Here is a 19,093-nt window from a genome sequence, read left to right on the forward strand (position 1 = left end):
ATCTATCCAAATATAAAGACTGGATAATTAAAAAAAAAAAATGTCTCCACTAACGAATAACAACCAGGCTGACTTAGAAATGAGGTCCGATGTCAAAAATCCCGAACCACCCCTTTAACCGATTGTTGCGACTAAAATAATGAGTTTCTGGGAATGTCTACCTCATTTATGTTTCGAGGTTTCTTTTGATAGTGGCATGGCTTTTCTTTGAGGTTTCGAATCCATTATTCATATAGGCTAAAAAAATATTTTTTTATTTTATGTATTTAACAAAGAACTCGTATTCTGACCAAAAGTAGGCTACTTTTGTGTCCATTAGTTTTTCCTCTTTTAAACCGTATATAGGCCTATACTTGAGCAGAAAAATGTTCCCATTTAAACCCTGTTACGAACTTTAAGGAGTCTAGGGAATGTACCGTAACATTTACATTTACATATTAACGTACTGCTGGGTATGAAATGAGGTGGAAGAACATGACAGACAAAACTTTGAAAGAGAAAAAATACTGGACGTTTATTCACAAAAAGCCAAAGCCACTAGATCCAGTAAAATAACAATAATAATGTGCGCTATGTACAAGGTGAAAATGTAAACAAACAAACAATAAAATGGGAAAAGAATGAAAGCGGCGCCAAAGGAAAGAACAAAATATAAGAAAACAATCCTTAATCTAAACCTAATCTAACCAAAGCAAAATGTAGAAAATAAACCGAAATCTTCAGTGCAGTTTTTTTTAATAACAAATCTGTCCATTTTATTCTGATTAATGATTAGTGATTACGGAAAGCAGTAAATGATTACATACTCGCACGGCACTGTATAGTGGGGGATGGGACGTTTTCAGAAACGCTGTGATTGGTGGATACAGTGTTGCCAGATTGGAAATGTCCAAGTATCGTACCAGAAGTTCAAAATTATCGTATTTGGAAGAAAATTATCGTACACGAGTCAAAAGAGTTATTTATCTATTCTAAACCAACAACTTTTTGACACGACCTGCAAATTACCACAATAGATAACAAGGCGTATTGTTGGACGGAAGCAGTGAGACAAAATACTATCCCATTATTTTCAGTGACTTTCTGCATCGTAGCGCATATTAAATCATATTAAATCATATTAAAATGATTTTTAACACTTGCTTTGTCGCGTTCAGTGAAGAAGGAATTTAGCTGTTGCTGCATGGTGCAGTTAACTACACATCTGAGCCACTGTCATCGGAATCCTGCGTGTTGCCAGATGTTGAAGGGGTTCTTGCTGTCATGGACCGCAACTAGTGCTCGTTGGCTTTAAAGAAGGGCACTCTCCTGCATTCTTAACACACCCTCAGGTGCACACGAACGCATTTAGAGTGTCTGTAATGAGCCGATTTCGTACATGAGTAAAGAAGCCCTATGACTGCAACTACCATCATTTAAATTTTAATAAAATTCTGAAATTATTGTACATTACGGGATTTTTTTCATTATTGATCGTACATCGTACAGAGGTAAAAATTATCGTACAAATACGATAATTATCGTACGTCTGGCAACACTGGGTGGATAGGATATGGAACATGCATGCGACTGGTTATGTCACTGTCACTGACAACAACATAACCAATCACAGTGTGGCAGACGCTTCATAGCGCCAACTGCAATGTTTAATTTTAAATAAATGTAGCCTACTGGCAGTCTGGCACTGGCACACGTGGGTGCTCATTTTCCGTGGGTGCTCGAGCCCCGGAGCACCCACGGTATCGGCGCCTATGCTCTTTTCAACATACTACGATTTGGGACGTACTAATTCTAGTTTCGCATACTATTTAGGACGGATAGTATGCGAATTGGGACTCAGCATATGCCTAGTGAGATCTTGATTAGCTGGTTCAGGTGTGTTTAATTGCGGTTGGAGCTAAACTCTGCAGGACAGCGGCCCTCCAGGACCGAGATTGGTGACCCCTGATCTAATGATTTTAAATCTGTATTCAAGGCAAAAAGACGTCATAAAGTGGTGTTTTTGCTTTAAAATCAAATTAGTATCATCTTAATTAAAGTGATGAAGGATTTTCAGAAGTCTGACTGTAATCAATGCTGGGTACTACTGTAAGGTTAACCCTGCCTGCTTTAAGAGGAATAACAATAATAACTGAAGAGCAATAACAATACGGTGCTTCTTCCTCGTTGCTTGCAATGCAACACAAGCAGGGGCCTCTAGATGGCAGCAACAAACCTTGTCAAACTAAAACTATCCACCAGCACAGAGCACGAGGAAGTGAGTTGCTAAGGAAATCCTCCCTGACGACAGGAAGGCGCTGTAAACAAGGAACAAGGCTGCTGGATCAGCGTTATCAGCTCATTGCCGCGTTGCCGATCAATGACTCGAATGTGGTGATTGTGGTACGCGTGTGAATTGTAACTGTTTTTGTTAAACGAGTGCAGATGGGTCGCTAGTTTGCTCCCGTTAGCGATCTGCTAGTTTTAATTTACCCTAGTTTCCATGTATCTGCAGAAAGACTCAACTTAAACCTAAGGCTGTTATCTAAACCTGTTTTAATACATCTACAGAACCTGTTACGAGTTTGACATTTATGAAGTTTGTATATGCTAAAGACGATACAGTATGAATTTCAATCACAAACATGTAACGTTAACTTACAGAAATGGTTAAGATATATGTTGGAGCAGAAAAGAACGATTTTTCAGAAAATGCATAAATCTAAATATATATGAATAGTGGTGTATGCTAATAGAGTGTATGACATTGGTCATAGTCATTTGGACTGATGGATGTGATAACTAACAGTCTACATATTGATATTTCAGGACTCTTATGGCAGAATTGCATGTAATTGGACAGATCATCGGGGCCACCGGATTCCCACAGAACAGCCTCTTCTGCAAATGGGGTGTACACGCAGGTATCTTTTTTATTTTATTATAAAATATTTTATACTTTGTTAAAAAAAAGAAAAAGTTTACAGACCCCTACAGGCATGTTGTGTTAATAAAAAAGTAGAGGAAATATAGGGGGAATTTTTGTATGCAAAATCTTTGCATTCTCTCCCAAAAGAATTGTTCTCAAAAAAAGAAAAAAAGAGAGTTTTGTGAGAGAACACAATGTTTCATGGGGAACACACCTTTGAAAAGCAACACAATTATTTGGTGAGAGAACATAAACACATTGAGAAAGAAAAAAAATCATCCCATCTAATAGTTTTTTTTTCATCTCCATATTCACTTATGGGGTTTGTACAGTAGTGACTGAAAAATACTGGTCTTATAGATAATTATTGTGTTTGTCTTGCATTTCAGTGGTGTAAAGAATTTATGTTTTTTATTTTGTGAATTTTAATTTTAATTTTAATTTGAGACATCTCAAAGTTTGCATTAATATGAATTACTAAAACCTTTTTCACCATTTTTTTTTGCCATTTAGGAGGAGCATGGAGACTTCTTTCTGGTCTGAAGGAAGGCCAGACTCAGGTGGACATGCCTCAAACTGGGGACATGGCATACTGGAGTCATCCCATTGATTTGCACTACACTACTAAGGGCCTACAAGGTATTCATCTTGTATTTTAGTGTCGAAGAAAGAGTTTATAATCACTTAAGCATGATTTAATATATAGAGGTGTTTTCTACTTGTAGGATGGCCAAAGCTTCATCTCCAGGTGTGGCATCAGGACTCTTTTGGCCGATGCCAACTGTATGGTTATGGTTATATCCATGTACCATCAAGCCCAGGACAGCATCGTCTGCAGTGCGTGACATGGCGACCGCTGGGATCCTGGCAGGATCAACTTGCTGAGATGTTTGTTGGAGGAGGTCCACAGCTGCGCTCGCCAGATCTCATTTACAGCGGCGCAGACAGATACAGACTCCACACTGTTGGCATGGGCACAGTTGAACTAGAGCTGTGCGTTATTCTGCGCCACTTTGACAGATACGGTGTGGAGACCTGAGAACGGACAACAGATTGTCATATATTTCAGGTCTATGATATATGGAGTGGAAAAGCAGGTAAAATATTTTGTTATATTGAGCAGGAGGTAGTAATATAGGGTGTGTATAAATATAAGTGTTATATGTCATACAAAGAGTTAAGTGAAATGGTGATTGATAGATTTATCTCTACAGACTGATAAAGTGTTTTTGTGCTTTGGATCTCAAAGAATACTTTTGTATTTCATTTTGTACACTTTGTATGTTTTATAGAATTCTATTTTGTTTTGATGCAATTCAGTTTATTGGCAGTTTTCAAAAATTAAAATTTTTTAAGTCATTCATCAAGAATTGATATGCAAAAACCTCTCCTTAAAAAAAAAAAAAAAAACCTGACCTGTTCATAGTGTCAGTATGGTTTTATTTCTTCATAGATGTAGACAGATCTTTCAGTAATATTTTGTAGCTGGCTCTGTGTTACGTAGATAGTGAGAATCAGCTCTTTGTCACATTTTGCTCATTTCCTGTGTGGAGTTTCAAACTGTTTTAGTGTGACTTAAAAAAAGACAAGGGCGTGTAAGATCACAGCTCATTTTTGACACACACTCTGTATAAATCAACTTCTCTAAAAGGGTGAAATAGTTTTTACCGTCCTGTTTCAGAATTGTTTTGAAAGGGCGTTAAAGAGTTTTTTAATGCACTGTTTTGCATCTTGCTTCTATTGAGGTTCATCAGTTCCTCTCTAAAACTCTTGTTTCTTTATATAGAAGAAAGAAGGATGGGGGGAGGGTGTTTTTTTTTTGTTTTTTTTTTTGAAGTTGATGAGAGTGTAGATGTCCTAATTTTTAATACCTCTGCTAATTTGTTGTTTAAAAACTTTCTGTTTTCTTCTAAGAGTTGAAAATAGGATACCTCCTTTGGGATTTGAGTCATCATTCTGTAAACACGAGATGTGGAAGATATTCTAACAGATGAACTGCAGCCCTAGCATAATTTCGGAGTTGTGCCATTTAACTGTTAGCTTAACATACCCAAATAACCTCATTATTACTTGTTCATTAAAAAAAATTTACATGCAAAACTTTTGAAAAAACATATTTTAAATCATGAATAATAACACATAACATAGCAGTATCCTAAAAGCCACAATGTACATGTGTCGAAGTTTAGCACAACAGCAGAAAACATTTCCATGTCATAGCAGGTGAAGTCCCAGAGCACACCCACCTATTACACTATATAGTAATCATTACAGTTATTGACCTTGAAGTATTTAGTATAAATCGTTCTAATTCTTTGAAAATGGTGAATCCACGAATCCAACTACAACGATAATAATGCAGAAGATCAATATAATTGGAAGCACTTTCAGAACTTTTTACTTTTTTCTAGCTGATTAGCAATAAGAACATTGATCTAAAGGAAATTTTTTCATAACATCTTTTTTTGTTTTGTTCTAAATGTTTAATTCTTCAGTGGATAGCAATAACCAGCTGACTCCAGGCATGGGAATCCATCATGAGATAAACTAAACCCCTTTGACTCACATATTGTCCACGGTTTGGGTTTAATCTACAGGGGAAACTACTATGATGCAAAGGAAGTGTTGTGTCATTTGGTTAAACTGTGCTGCTTCCTTTTCCCTTTTTTGTCATTCCTTGAGTTGGGGGCAAACTAAGTGTTTTCAGAACAAGGGTACGGCAAACGAAAATAACTACTACTTTGAACCTCAAATACTTTTATTTGTTTGTTCCTGTTGAACGGGACCCAAGGAACCATTGAAGTTATTGAATGGAAACTGTACTGTAAATGGAGCATGGTGGCTTGCAAGGACATCTATTGTGTACTTTCGGTGGACTTCTGACTTCTTAGGTGAGTTTTGTTCGTTTTATTTCAGATCGATTGAGTCCGTTGTGCCAACATGGGCATCGGTATCTCAATGATGTTTGGGTTCTGATTCAGGCCGTTGGGTTTGAGGTAAAGAAGACATCACGCTGTAGCAATGCTAAATTGACGCCAGCATTGTATCTAGAAGTGCTCAAGACCTCTAATTTCAGTAACCATCTAGTGCCACATTCAAAGACTCAGCGTAAATTCCAGCGAAGCTGACCATGAGAGCGGAGTGTTTATTATTGGCATTGCAATGCCTGTTGGGATTCGTGCACTTTTGCGGAGCATTGTCAACATGCAGTCCTTTAGACCTGGAACTAATAAAGAGAAAGCGCATCGAAGCCATTCGAGGACAGATTCTCAGTAAGCTACGACTGTCTAAGGAACCAGAAATTAGTGAGGAAGAGGTGATAGACATCATCCCAGCAGAACTCATCTCGGTATACAACAGCACTGTGGAGCTAAATGAGGAGCAGGCGGCGAATCCTGTACACCAGCCTATAGAAGATCCTGTAGAGGAGGAATACTATGCTAAGGAAGTTCACAAGTTCACCATGTTACCATGTGAGTGGGTCTGTTCTTTCTCTATTGTCTAGTCTGTTGATTATTGAATGATTAACAGTCTCTTACTTTGTGTTATGGCTTAAATGCCATGTGCCTGATGATTTCCTCAGAGAATTGAGGGCGTGTGCAAATTATCTTACCACAAACAGGAAGGAAGGCTGCTAAGTGAATGCTAATGAAGTTACTCAGATCCTGGATTTAGAGTTCCTTGGTAAACTACAGTATCGCTTGATTCCAAACATCTCTTAAAACCTTATTTGGATGCAAATGACAACAGTTGTTTAGGGAGATTTTGTTGTTTGGTGTCTCAAACAAACTTGCAAAACCACAGACAATGGCAACAGTCACTCATTTTGAGGTTTCCCATGCAGCAAACATTAAAATTCACACACACACACACACACACACGTTTACTTAGCTATCTAAATGGGGACATTCCAAAGACGTAATATTTTTTCTACTGTACAAACTGTATATACTATTGGCCATATTTTTTCTACGCCAACCCTACACCTAAACCTACACCTTACTTTATTTTTTACACCAGTTTTATAAACGAGGATGTCCCTAAAGGGAGGTTTTTGGAGATTTATTCAGGTTTTGCTCACTTTTGGGTGCAAATTTGTCCCCAAAATATGGTTAAGTAGGTACACACACACACACACACACACACAAATAGTCCTTTGTTCTTTCTTTCTGTGCTCCTTTCAAACAGTGTCTTGTAAAATATAAAAGGACATCAAAGACATATTTACAAACATATTTCCAACATTTTTGCTTTCTATCTCAGCATCATTGGAGGAAACCCCAGTCAAGCTTCGGTTCAACATCACAGATATAAGCCACAAATTGGGTTTTAACCACACAGTCTCCCAGGTGGAGCTCCGTATGCAAATCAAGGATGTTTCAATAGATCCTGGTTCAGAGCAGAGACTGGAGCTTTATCAGGTCACTAGGAACATATCACGCTACCTGGAATCACGTTTCATTTCCAGTCAAATGTCTGAGAAGTGGCTGTCGTTTGATGTCACACAGACCTTGAAGGACTGGCTGCAGAGGAATGGTGAGAAACAGCGCTGCCTGCCACAAGTATCTAATTTAATATTTGCACTTTAATTCTAAAGATTTTATCTGTTTAATTTTCATGCTGATGTAAAGTTTATATGATAGAAGATAACAAACACATAAATCGGGTTTCTAAACTAATGTCCAAAAACTTTTCTTACAGAGTTGAAAATTGCAAATGTTATATATATATATATACTATATATATATACTATATATATATATATATAGTGACAGTAAAGACATTAAGACAAAACATAGTTTTCCACAAAGATTATAAGTAAATAAAACGGTACAGTACAAAATAATATTTACATCATGATCAGCTAGTTAAGCTTCTGTAAATCTTCAGTTGATCTTTTCTCTTTTTATATTACTGATGCTGTAACTAATGTATCAGTTTAAAGAAGTGGTTATTACACATATGCATTGTTTGCATCATTAATAAAACTTTCTCTAAAATCTGATTCATAGAGGCAGAGCAAGAATTTCAATTGAAGATGGCTGATAGTTGTAATCCTCAGAAGCAGTTTCCATTCAGAATAAAAGGTTTGTGAATTAAAAATAAAATCCTGTATGTCTTGATGTCGATAGGAGAAGCTAACATTGCTCTTTGTGTCTGCAGGTTTGTTTCGTCTAAGAGGTGATAAAGGCCCCTTAGCAGAAAATATGCCTAAGCCTCACATTTTGGTAATGTCACTTCCTCTTGATGGCCAAGGCTCATCAAAATCTCGCAGAAAACGTCAAACAGAAACAGATCGAGTTTGTACTGAGTGAGCCTTTTATGAGTCAACATAAAATTAAATTGACATTCTTTATTGCTACTATATCAAACGCCTCACCGTGTGCCATCTTCATGTTACATGCAGTAAGTCTGAGGGCTGCTGTGTGAGGAGTCTGTACATTGACTTCCGCAAAGACCTGGGCTGGAAGTGGATACATGAACCTTCTGGTTATTATGCCAACTATTGCACTGGCTCTTGCTCTTTCGTATGGGCTTCAGAAAATAAGTACTCACAGGTAGCATTCTGGACTGTCATATGCATGATAATGTTTTACAACTGGACTGTTAATGAAAATATGGCTCTGAAATGGTCTGGTTTTCTTTACCTGCAGGTTCTTGCGCTGTATAGGCATCACAATCCTGGTGCATCTGCTCAACCCTGCTGTGTACCGCAGGTTCTAGACCCACTGCCCATCGTTTATTATGTGGGCCGCCAACATAAGGTCAGAATTAAATTCATTGATGTTTTTAATATCACTTTCATTAGAGGTCAACAGATATTTCTTCGAAATAATGTTAAAACTTTCCACAGGTAGAACAGCTGTCAAATATGATTGTGAAGACCTGCAAGTGTTGCTAAAGGCTCTGTCACCATTCGGTCCCGATGAGCAAAATCAAGAGAGGAATATCTTGAGGCAATTGTAACGCAGTATTTTTTGAAGGGAAAACATTTTATTCCTTGTTCCTTTTATTTTATTTGACTCCAGTCACACTTAGATGTATTGATTGTTTTATATTGTTGTACATTTATGTTGTGTATAACACTCTACATATGCTGTTCATGTTGTCATAAAAGTGGTCATATTCATTGTTTGATATTAAGGTGCCCAAAATGTTTTGCTACTATTTTTTAGCAGAAAATCAAATTGTGACTTAAAATGTTCATCACAGTTCAGATGTAGATTATTCTGTCTCTTTTGTCAGAAACAACTGACTATTGGACATATGTGTACTGTGCAGAATGTATTCAATGGAATATAACAATTGCCTTTTGATATCTGTACTTCTAGGTCAACAAGCATTGCTTACTTATTACTTAATTATGCTGTTGATATTGAAAATATAATTTTTTAAACACGTGCTTGAAGAAATTATTTTAAATTATTTTTTTGTAATTAATCCATCTGAAATCACAGAATACACTCTTTTAATACCATGATGTTAGCTCCAGAATTTAGCACTGTTGCAACAATGTAGTTCAGAGTTTTGCAAGTCTGTGCTGTTGTTGTCATTTTATTGTGGTATACCATATTTGTGATCACCACTGATGGTTTTTTAGTGCATGTTGCTCTGTTTTTTTTTTTTTCCAGAATCCACATTTGTTACAGGTGTTCAGGAAAGACATTTCCTGTCTGCTATTTTGTTGTGGCTTCAGAGCTGACAAGGCTTTTTCTTGTTTATTTTTATAAACGATGTGAATTTAAAGTTTCTTCACCGCATTTTATGTCATTTATTTTACTTTTGCTAAAAATATAACAGAATTAGAGACAGCTAATTCTGTAGAATTATGTTTATCTACCGATTTCTTGTTTACATTGTATATCTCCTTGGCCTCAGAAACTATACAGCCATTCCTGATTAAAGTGGGCTACCAACACAGGCATGGACACAGACAAATACATTTGTATATATCAGTAAAAACGCTCAACAGACTTTAAACGTGGTACCAGCATACTTTAATAAAATTAATAATAAAATTAATTATAAATGAACAACCAATACAACAGAAGCTGTACCTAGATATTCCATAGATTTTTGTCCTATGCTTCCATCTAGTGGAGCAACTGAGATGACGCTATTTTAGTATTATTTGCACTTTCCCACAAACGAATGTAGATGAATACTCGTTCTTCGACATGTTTCTAAAGTTATTAGATGTTTATTGATAAAATATATTCTGACATTCAGATCTTTTAACGTGGAATCTCAGTTCCAATAATTATACTTGCAAGGGATTGTGTTTTATGGCTTTCCAGCCCTCATGTTAATTTACAAATATCTATGGCGCCTTCTACTGGATAGAAATTTACTATTTGTTATTTTAATGTCACTAAACGAATACAATCTAACTATTAAAAAAAAAAAAAAACACACACACAAGAAGAGTGGGGATTTGATTACCAGAGTGGATCACAGTGTTTTATCACATACACCAAACTTTAATCTACCAGTTTGTGGAGTAATCAAATACATAAAATAAAAAAAACCTGTATTACATTCTCTGCATTGATAACTGCTTTTTGTTGACCAATAAGGTTTAGATACTGCAAATTTTATTACCAGTTTCTCAACTAGATTGCTTTACAGATTGCTTTATGATGGCTTTGATTTCTCAAGAGCAGAGGTTGCACAAACAAAACCTTGCAAAACATGACTGTTGTTTTACTTCATGTCTTTAGCCGGGTATAACTGTGGAAGAATTGCAAGGCACAAAAGTCAGTATTCTATAATACAGTAACTATTTCTCTATCTAATGCTTTGAGTATCCTAAAATAAGCACATGACTTAAGCAGCAATAACCTTTGAGCACGAAGAATGCGAAGGCAGTCAAGCTTACAACAAATCATTTTAATGGATACAATTTAAGATCACAAATGTTTTGGCAAACTAAATATGCATTTTGCTTCACAAAATAGGAATGTATATAGAGATTTTGGTTTGTACAGATGGTTAAATCTGTTCTGTGGAAGAACCATTCAAGACCAAAATCAGTTTATCTTCTGTTTATCTTAGCTAGATAAACAAAATGACCCTAGAAATTGAACAGATACTGAAAATAAGATATGGTGAGCTGATATCTATAAATCATAAATCACGCAGTTACTTTCAAGAAAAGTGAAGCAATTACATATCAGAGCTTTTCAAAATGTAATTTAATGTGGTAGAAGTTTACAGTATTCTTTTCATGTCAGCATATTTTGGAAAAGTCATTTACTATCAGATGTAACCATGACATTCTTTTCAGATGGAATAAACTGATGACGTCTCCTTTCTTCACGCTACCATTCCTGTACAGTCTTGTCCCACACTAGCTGTCCGTGTGGCTCTTTGACTCCTTCAGGCAGCATTGCCAGATAAACAGGAGTTTCTGCCCCTTCCTCTGGACTCTTGGTGGCATTTGATCCAGCCATGTCCGTTCGCACCCATCCTGGACAGCAAGCATTCAGGAGGATACCATCACCTGGCCTTGTCTCGGTAAGAACTCTAGCCTGGATCCTTGATAGCACAGTCACACCAATCTAAAAAAGACAGTAAACAAATACAGGTTTAGTATGGGCCTGCTTATTGCTAACATGCACTGGCAAACAAACCAGACTCCTTTTGTCAGAAAAAAAACGGGTGTTTGTTACCTTGGTGGTACCATAGGCAGTGTTTGGCCAGCCCTGAGCCGTATGATCCCCTGCCTGTGCAGCCTGAACAAACTCTCCCATCAGCAGGCACAACTCCTCCTCAGATAAATCTTTATTTCGGAATCTGATCAAAGGTAAACATAAAATCAAAATAAATATTCTACATGCTAAGGTACTTTAACTAATCACTACTATGAAAACTGATTCACACACTTTGCCTGTAGTTCAGAACTGCACTGGTCAAGGGATTTCTTGCTAACAAAGCTGGACACGTTGACCACCCGAGCATTGGGTCGAAGTATCGGCAGAAGAGCATGGCACACCCACAGTGTTCCCCAGAAGTTGGTGCGCATGGTCACCTCAGCCTGTTCTCCAAATGGCTCGGTTGCTGAATCTAGAAAAAGAATATTTCAAATGGCTGTAATACCAAATATATAATATAATAAGTACTTTTATTAAAAGCTTATGTTATTAAAGGGCACCTATTATGCCCCTTTTTACAAGATGTAATAATGGTCTTGGGTGTCCCCAGAATGTATTTGTTAAGTTTCAGCACAAAATACCCCACAGTTAATTTATTATAACCATTTGAAAATGTCATTTTTGGGGCCTGTTTTAAAAAGAGCTGTTTTGGTGTGTACCACCTTAAATATAAATGAGCTGCATATCCCCGCCCTGCCTTTGGATGAGGGCGTAACTTGCATACCTATGGCAATGAACAGCCGGTAGAAGCAGAATGGCTGAGAGTGAGAGACCCGCTGTTTTGTACGGCATTCAGCCGTATATGTTTGAACCCGAATCAGACCCAGATGATGAAGAGACTCCGGCAGAAGAAACACAATTGAGAATGGAGCAGGACGTCTCTGAATGGTTATTAGATACATTTATGTTCTTATATTTTAATCGCGTCCCCTTTGCAATTATGTATGTGCAACACACACACACACTGTGATAACGTTAGTGCAATTTTTTGAAACTACAAACACAAATACTGTGATAACGTTTGCTAAGTACAAACTAAATTATATCTATGCGAGGGAACGGTTGCGTCATGTTGACATTACTTGTCGTACAGGTGCTTATGTGGCAAATGTGAGAAGATGGCTACAGAACCAGAAAATATATGCTGCAGGGAGATAGAACAGGTATTAATTTATTTACATTTGTAATTGTTGCAAAAAATAATACGTGACATAAAACTGTCTGACGCTATTTGCTGTATCAAAGGTTAAAAGACGGATGAAACAACTTCAAGTCACTCCATCATGTATGGTAGACCATCCCGGAATGGATCCAGTTTGTTTCAATGTGTTTTCGTTACAAAACGCTTTTAACATTTACAGGGCTGACTATGGTCCCCTGCGACTTCGTGGAGTACAACAGTGAGTGTTAATGATTAGCACATTTAAGAAAAAATGTCAATTTCTTCTAAATATTATAAATGTTTGAATTTTTAGTCTAATATTTCCCGGGTTATATTCAAAGGAAATTATAGTAAAAAAACAAAGCATATTATAGCCTTAAATAATTTCACAACAACTTGCATATACATTTTTTTTATTTACATTATGTATAAAGACACTGAACTGTACAAAAAAAGTTTAGAAATTAAATAATTTTAATAAAAGGACATTCCTCCAAAAATAAACTGAACCATGATCAATTAAATATCAAATATTTCAACTGCAGACAACAAATGATAGATATTTGAAAGAAAAAAACACAGAAAAATCCTTGAACCCTGTTTTGAGAACGTGCCTGTGTGTGTGCGTTAGTCGTTACAGATTTTTAGCTTATCAGAGTTTTGTGAGCTGGTGCTGGGGTTTCCTTGGACGAAAAGTTCGAGTTGTGATTCCAGCCTGTGTGGTCCTGAGGATTCAAAGAGAGTTTCCTGATGCCCAGGGTAGTTATGTAGGTTTTCGACCACCTATTGATTAAAGCGAGATACCCTACTAGAGATGGCCTCCTCCTTCTCTGGCCGGTCAAACTCTGCACACAATGCTGGTGGTATTGGTATCCTCAAAACATCATCCACATATGGTGCAGGATCCACAAAGACTTTATCAAATATGAGGTCCAGCAGGTCATCCACATATCCTGTGCAATATAACATTTTATTTTATTTTAAATTAGTAAAATAGAGTTTTCAAATAGCTTGTAAGAAATGATGCAAAAAAGATATGTACATTTGTAGTAAATTTGTTAAGTAAACTCATTTTATACATACTGAATGTTGCTTGTGTCTTAACTTCTCTGACCCGGTATTCTCCCTTCTTGGCCTTTGGAAAGGTCACTTTGAACACCGGTCGACCAGCTGCTGTTGTGGCTTGAGGACGCCCGGCATTCTCATTGTAATGTAGTGCAGCCAGGTATAGTCTGTAAGCAATAAATACATTTTCAACATACTATGTCTACAGTGTATGTAAAAGTAAATTTATTTTTACAACAATAACATTACCTGCACAACATTCCCAGAAATGGAAAAACCACATTTTTTGGTGTAAACCGTAGTATTACACTGTGGAAAACCTCGATAGAAGAAGTCTGATAGTGCGGACTTAGCTTGGCAACATCCTTCACAATTCTCTTGTTGGAGAGAACTTTCTCCAACTTGAGATATGGCAGTGTTCCTAAATTATTGGAAGTGTTACTATAGTATGATATGTAATTTTAAATAAAAAAAGGCAAGCTATATGATCTGCATACATTTTTTAAAAGTAACTATTGCTTCTTTAGCCTACATACCAGCAGCTAGCCACTTTTTTGTGTCTCGACTTCTCCTTGTTCCATGTAGACATGCTGGAAAATTGCTGTCTTCATGTGTGTGCTTATTTTGCATATGGTTTAGCATAGACGTCCATTTAGCCACTCTTTCAGGTCCACTGCTTGATGATGCAGCAGTCCAATAGATGTGGTTTTTTATACTATGCAACCATTTACGTATTTTCTCACAACCCTTCAACTTGCACACTTTTTCCAACTGCTTTGAAATTCCTGGAGATTGCAATTGCAATTAAATACAAACATGACAACACACAATAAGTAGAGCAATGTGTCATTACATATAATGTAATGGTGGTGTTTATATATACATACAGTATATATATATATATATATATATATATATATATATATATATATATATAAATTATCTGCTAACACATAATCATCCGCTAATAGTTTCATCGCAATTATTAGTCTGTAAAAATCTAGAAAAATCTAGAAAATGATATGATTAAGGTTATTTACCTTTCTCTATGTGCCAGACATCACTAGAATTTTGTGCTAACATCAAAACTTGACAATGTTGTCTCTGTCTGGACACCTGGAATATATAATTCAGTAAAGTTTCAGCAAAGATTCACTTTCTCTATTGTGGCTATTAAATTCAATTCAAATTTATTTGTATAGTACTTTTCACAATACAATTTTTTAAAGCAACTTTACAGAAAATTAATTTCGAAATGTGCATATAAAAATACAATTAGTTAATACAATTATATAATATTATATTGTATACTAAATAATATAAATATAGTTAAAAACATAAACATACTGATACTCCTGTGGTGTGTTTGAAGCGTTCTCATTGACAGTTGTGTACCAACACTGCATAGCTTTGATGTTTCTGTCTGCACGCCAATATCCCTCGTTCTACAGCTTCGTGTCGATGTGCTGGCCTTTGTATAAACATAGCATACACAGTTTTTAATAAAATATCTTTTTTTTTAAATTATATACTTGTGGATACACACTATACAAACAAGGTTTAAATTACACAGACATTCTACGAGGACGACAACAACTTTAGACGCATTTGTTATTGAATTGGCTGACATCGACATTTGCTATAAAAAAACATTAAATACACTTACTTCTTCTGGAGGTGACGTTGGATCGCGAACAGTAGGCAACGATCCACACTTGAGGATTAACTTTGAAGCAAGACCTGCTTTGAATTGACCTTCGTTCTGAAAACAGTCAGTCAAAAAATGATTCGCGCAAACATAAACGTATTTTGGAATTTTGAGTGGCGCCTTTCCTTCGTAAATAAAATCCATCCACCGCGTTTTCAGTGGCTCTGATGTCGGAAGTAAGTGAAAACTACTATGTTCATTATTACATCCCACAACAGAACACTTATGTTTCTTAGGAGACATTACCGGCTGTCGTTGAAACAATGGAGGATGGTGTACAGATCGCCGAGGGCGGGGTCTATGTCAAAACCAGATTGTCAATCAAACCACGTCGGTGGGGCTTAGCGCAATTCTACGTCACAGTGAGAGCAATCTTAGAACAGGGCGTTCTGAGACATTGCTTATGAATTATTGAGATTGTAAAAAAAACACTGGGTGGATTTTTATCATTCTAGGGTGGTATTGCTCACACACTGCCAACACACATTTATGATCAAACACCATGTAAAAGTGAATTTTGCATAATAGGTGCCCTTTAAGCCAAATGGTATCCTTCCACTAGAAGATATAGTCCCTAAGGAGTCATTCACACAGAACATGTTTTTAAAATGTTGGTCCTTGAGTGATGCAACTTGCAAAAGACTCATGTATACTTCAAACACATCTGTCTAGCACAGTTCCATAGAAAAATAATTGAAATGCTACACAGTGAAAAGCTAAATAATAATAATAATAATAATTGTAAATTTTTAAGCCAATTCCTAAATCTTTTAGCCAGTATCTTCATTTGGTGGAAGGTTAATATAATATAATATAATATAATATAATATAATATAATATAATATAATATAATATAATATAATATAATATAATATAATATAATATAAGTGACCCTGGGCCACAAAACCAGTCTTAAATCTCTGGGGTATATTTGTAGCAATAGCCAAAAATAAATTGTATGGGTCAAAATGATAAATTTTCCTTTTATGCCAAAAATCATTAGGATATTGAGCAAAGATTCCGTAAAGATATTTTGTAAACTCCTTACCGTAAAGATATTTAAACTTATTTTTTGATTAGTATTATGCTTTGCTAAGAACTTCAATTGGACAGATTTTAAGGTGATTTTCTCACTATTTAACGTTCGATTTTTTTTGCACCCTCAGAATCCAGATTTTGTATCTCAGCCAATGGTCCTATCCTAACAAAATATCAACGGAAATCTAATTTATTCAGCTTTCAGATGATGCAACTTATAAAATTGACCCTTATGACTGGTTTTGTGGTCCAGGGTAATATAATATAATATAATATAATATAATATAATATAATATAATATAATATAATATAATATAATATAATATAATATAATATAATATAATATAATATAATATAATATAATATAATATAATATAATATAATATAATATAATATAATATAATATAATATAATATAAAACGCTGTTTTATTAAGCCAATTGCTAAAGTGGTATCCATCCCACAAAAACGATATATGTTGCAGTTGAATAAAAAAACCTTATGGTCCACAGACGAGTTTTTAAAAAGTTGATATCAAAACTTGAGCGGCGCTGTTTTAGAACTCTATCATGCGCAAAACGCTGCAAAAGAAGTAAGTGCGAGGCTATTACAAAAATATTATATTATAACATAATCATTTACTGTAATATATTATATAACATCTATTATATGTTGAATGTTTCATTGTCGAATGTGTTAATTGTTCTTTGACATTTCTCCATTGAAAAACAAGTTATTCAACACTAACGTTTGAAGGCCATTCCCGCGTTGTTAATAAGAACATCCAGGCCGCCGTACTTCTCCTCCAGAAACTTCTTCAGTTTCAGAGAGCTTCCTTGGTCGCATATATCAAGTTGCTGGAAGATTACGTTTTTGCATCCCTCAGATTTCAGTCCAGCAACCGCATCTTGTCCCAGTTTCTCATTCCGTGCAGTAAGGAGTATATCACCATTGAAACCTGCTTTGCACAACCCTTTCACAATCGCCAGACCGATGCCTTTATTTGCCCCTGTAACTACAGCTACTCTTTTAGACATTGTGGGTTTCTATAGTCTGCCGTAAAGTCACGAAATAAAAAAAATCTGTTGTAGAGCTTCGAAATGTTAGGTTCTGAAACGTTCCGCGTTTGCACAGCGCGCTCAGCTCCTCCTTTAAACCGACGACAACAACAAAAGAAAGTGCAAGTCATGCTTACTGTCGATAATATGCTGATAAACTTTATTGATAGTTTATCGACCTCGGGTAATTTAAATGGACGTTATACTAAATGTTATAAAATATTAGATTATAGACAGTTATCAGCAGGTTGATAGTAATCGGGATTAGTAGACCGAAGTAAAATTGACTCAAAACTGAGAAACACATTCAAATAGGGCCCTTTGGCATTACATTGAAATAACATTTGTCCCTTTTTGTTCTGGCTAATTGCCATGGGGTAATAAAACGTAGATAATCCATATTTAAAATAAATAAATAAATTGAATTAGTAACTTTCGAGATGGGTCAAAATTATTACTAGGTTTTACAAGAAAATAAATTTTCAGTATTTCCTCTTACAATTTTTATGTACAATTAAATGTGTTGCTTGCTGTTTATTTGTGCGTAGTTGTGAAAATTGTTAACATTTTTGAGTGAAAAGTGTTTCTACACCAGTTATTTTTTGACTAGTTTTTTCTCTCTTGTTTAGAACTGATGCAAAACAAATTTAATGTCAAGAAACATTACCAACTCGACTCGTGCATTTTTATTGTCAGAAACTGAGTGTGGGTCAAGAGGGCATGTGGAGAAAGCATTTCAAATCTAACTTGTTTATTGTGATTTGTCTTTTGCTGCCATCTGCTGTTCAAAAATTGTTATGCCAAAATAATGTAGCCTACACGTTGCACATCAGGGCAGCAGGTGGTGCTGTAAAAGCATGTATTCTTTTGAAAGTACTGTGGAAAAGTACATTGGAAAAGGGTCCGTGTACCTACGGATTCTTAACGTGTTTATTTCTACTACATTTTATCTCTGTTTCTTCATCAAACAGCCAGATCAAAGAATAGCTTGACACAAACCATACAGAGGCAGAGCCTTTTGGTCCTTTGGCACACGGCTGCTTTACTATAGTAGGCCTATCACGTCTATCAAAATCTGTCTGGCAAAACTGTGCGACGCACTGCAGCGCAAGTGCAGACCGCTTTCAGTTTATGTGAACATCTAGTTATAACTTTTGTTTTAGACAATATGCTGCATTTTGAACTATGAGGGAACTTAAATAAAATGACCGATATGAATAGAAATTAGCACATCTATTATTTATTACTTTTCTATTTTGAGTTTTATTCATAAAGCACTTTATGCAAATTTCAGAAACCATTGGTTGTTATCCCAAATGTTTACCTTATGCTGTGTTCCAGACAACGCGCATTATACGAATAAGATTATACTTTACATAATAATAATAATAATAATTATTATTATATAGCCTAGAGAGAGAGAGAGACATTATTTTGGGGTCCAATAGGTTGCTGGTTTTCATGCAAGTCAGCCAGTCATTTATAGATTATCAATGTATAA

The 19,093-nt window shown here is 35.8% G+C and overlaps 3 protein-coding genes across 3 annotated transcripts; 2 read left to right on the top strand and 1 right to left on the bottom strand.

The window, feature by feature from the left end:
- Window positions 1-2,226: 2,226 nt before the first annotated feature.
- On the top strand, window positions 2,227-4,312 carry LOC132117186 (B9 domain-containing protein 2-like). The gene is made up of 4 exons (XM_059526291.1): window positions 2,227-2,382; window positions 2,809-2,903; window positions 3,422-3,547; window positions 3,634-4,312. The coding sequence occupies exons 2-4, from the start codon at window positions 2,816-2,818 to the stop codon at window positions 3,945-3,947; spliced, it is 528 nt and encodes a 175-aa protein (XP_059382274.1). The 5' UTR covers window positions 2,227-2,382; window positions 2,809-2,815; the 3' UTR covers window positions 3,948-4,312.
- Window positions 4,313-5,005: 693 nt separating this feature from the next.
- On the top strand, window positions 5,006-10,312 carry tgfb1b (transforming growth factor, beta 1b). The gene is made up of 8 exons (XM_059526290.1): window positions 5,006-5,799; window positions 5,890-6,381; window positions 7,172-7,444; window positions 7,921-7,995; window positions 8,072-8,219; window positions 8,316-8,466; window positions 8,563-8,673; window positions 8,763-10,312. Exons 2-8 carry the CDS (start codon window positions 6,039-6,041, stop codon window positions 8,808-8,810), a joined length of 1,149 nt encoding a protein of 382 aa, XP_059382273.1. The 5' UTR covers window positions 5,006-5,799; window positions 5,890-6,038; the 3' UTR covers window positions 8,811-10,312.
- A 465-nt stretch (window positions 10,313-10,777) lies between these two features.
- On the bottom strand, window positions 10,778-17,686 carry cbr1l (carbonyl reductase 1-like). Its single transcript, XM_059526292.1, has 4 exons — window positions 17,283-17,686; window positions 11,794-11,974; window positions 11,581-11,704; window positions 10,778-11,469 (listed from the first exon to the last, which is right to left on the bottom strand). Exons 1-4 carry the CDS (start codon window positions 17,569-17,571, stop codon window positions 11,230-11,232), a joined length of 834 nt encoding a protein of 277 aa, XP_059382275.1. The 5' UTR covers window positions 17,572-17,686; the 3' UTR covers window positions 10,778-11,229.
- Between the last annotated feature and the right edge of the window lie 1,407 nt (window positions 17,687-19,093).

This window comes from Carassius carassius, chromosome 36, assembly GCF_963082965.1.
Source record: "Carassius carassius chromosome 36, fCarCar2.1, whole genome shotgun sequence".
Lineage (NCBI taxonomy): Eukaryota > Metazoa > Chordata > Actinopteri > Cypriniformes > Cyprinidae > Carassius > Carassius carassius.

What these genes read in the sequence shown, in the direction of transcription:
- LOC132117186 (XM_059526291.1), top strand. Translation starts at nt 2,816, where the DNA reads ATGGCAGAATTGCATGTAATTGGACAGATCATCGGGGCCACCGGATTC. An exon ending in CAAATGGGGTGTACACGCAG is followed by an intron (nt 2,904 to 3,421) that starts GTATCTTTTTTA and finishes TTTGCCATTTAG; the next exon opens with GAGGAGCATGGAGACTTCTT. An exon ending in CACTACTAAGGGCCTACAAG is followed by an intron (nt 3,548 to 3,633) that starts GTATTCATCTTG and finishes TTCTACTTGTAG; the next exon opens with GATGGCCAAAGCTTCATCTC.
- tgfb1b (XM_059526290.1), top strand. Translation starts at nt 6,039, where the DNA reads ATGAGAGCGGAGTGTTTATTATTGGCATTGCAATGCCTGTTGGGATTC. An exon ending in GGACTGGCTGCAGAGGAATG is followed by an intron (nt 7,445 to 7,920) that starts GTGAGAAACAGC and finishes TCTGATTCATAG; the next exon opens with AGGCAGAGCAAGAATTTCAA. An exon ending in CAGAAAATAAGTACTCACAG is followed by an intron (nt 8,467 to 8,562) that starts GTAGCATTCTGG and finishes CTTTACCTGCAG; the next exon opens with GTTCTTGCGCTGTATAGGCA.
- cbr1l (XM_059526292.1), bottom strand. Translation starts at nt 17,571, where the DNA reads ATGTCTAAAAGAGTAGCTGTAGTTACAGGGGCAAATAAAGGCATCGGT. An exon ending in CGCGGGAATGGCCTTCAAAC is followed by an intron (nt 11,975 to 17,282) that starts GTTAGTGTTGAA and finishes TTCTTTTTCTAG; the next exon opens with ATTCAGCAACCGAGCCATTT. An exon ending in CTGCCTATGGTACCACCAAG is followed by an intron (nt 11,470 to 11,580) that starts GTAACAAACACC and finishes TGTCTTTTTTAG; the next exon opens with ATTGGTGTGACTGTGCTATC.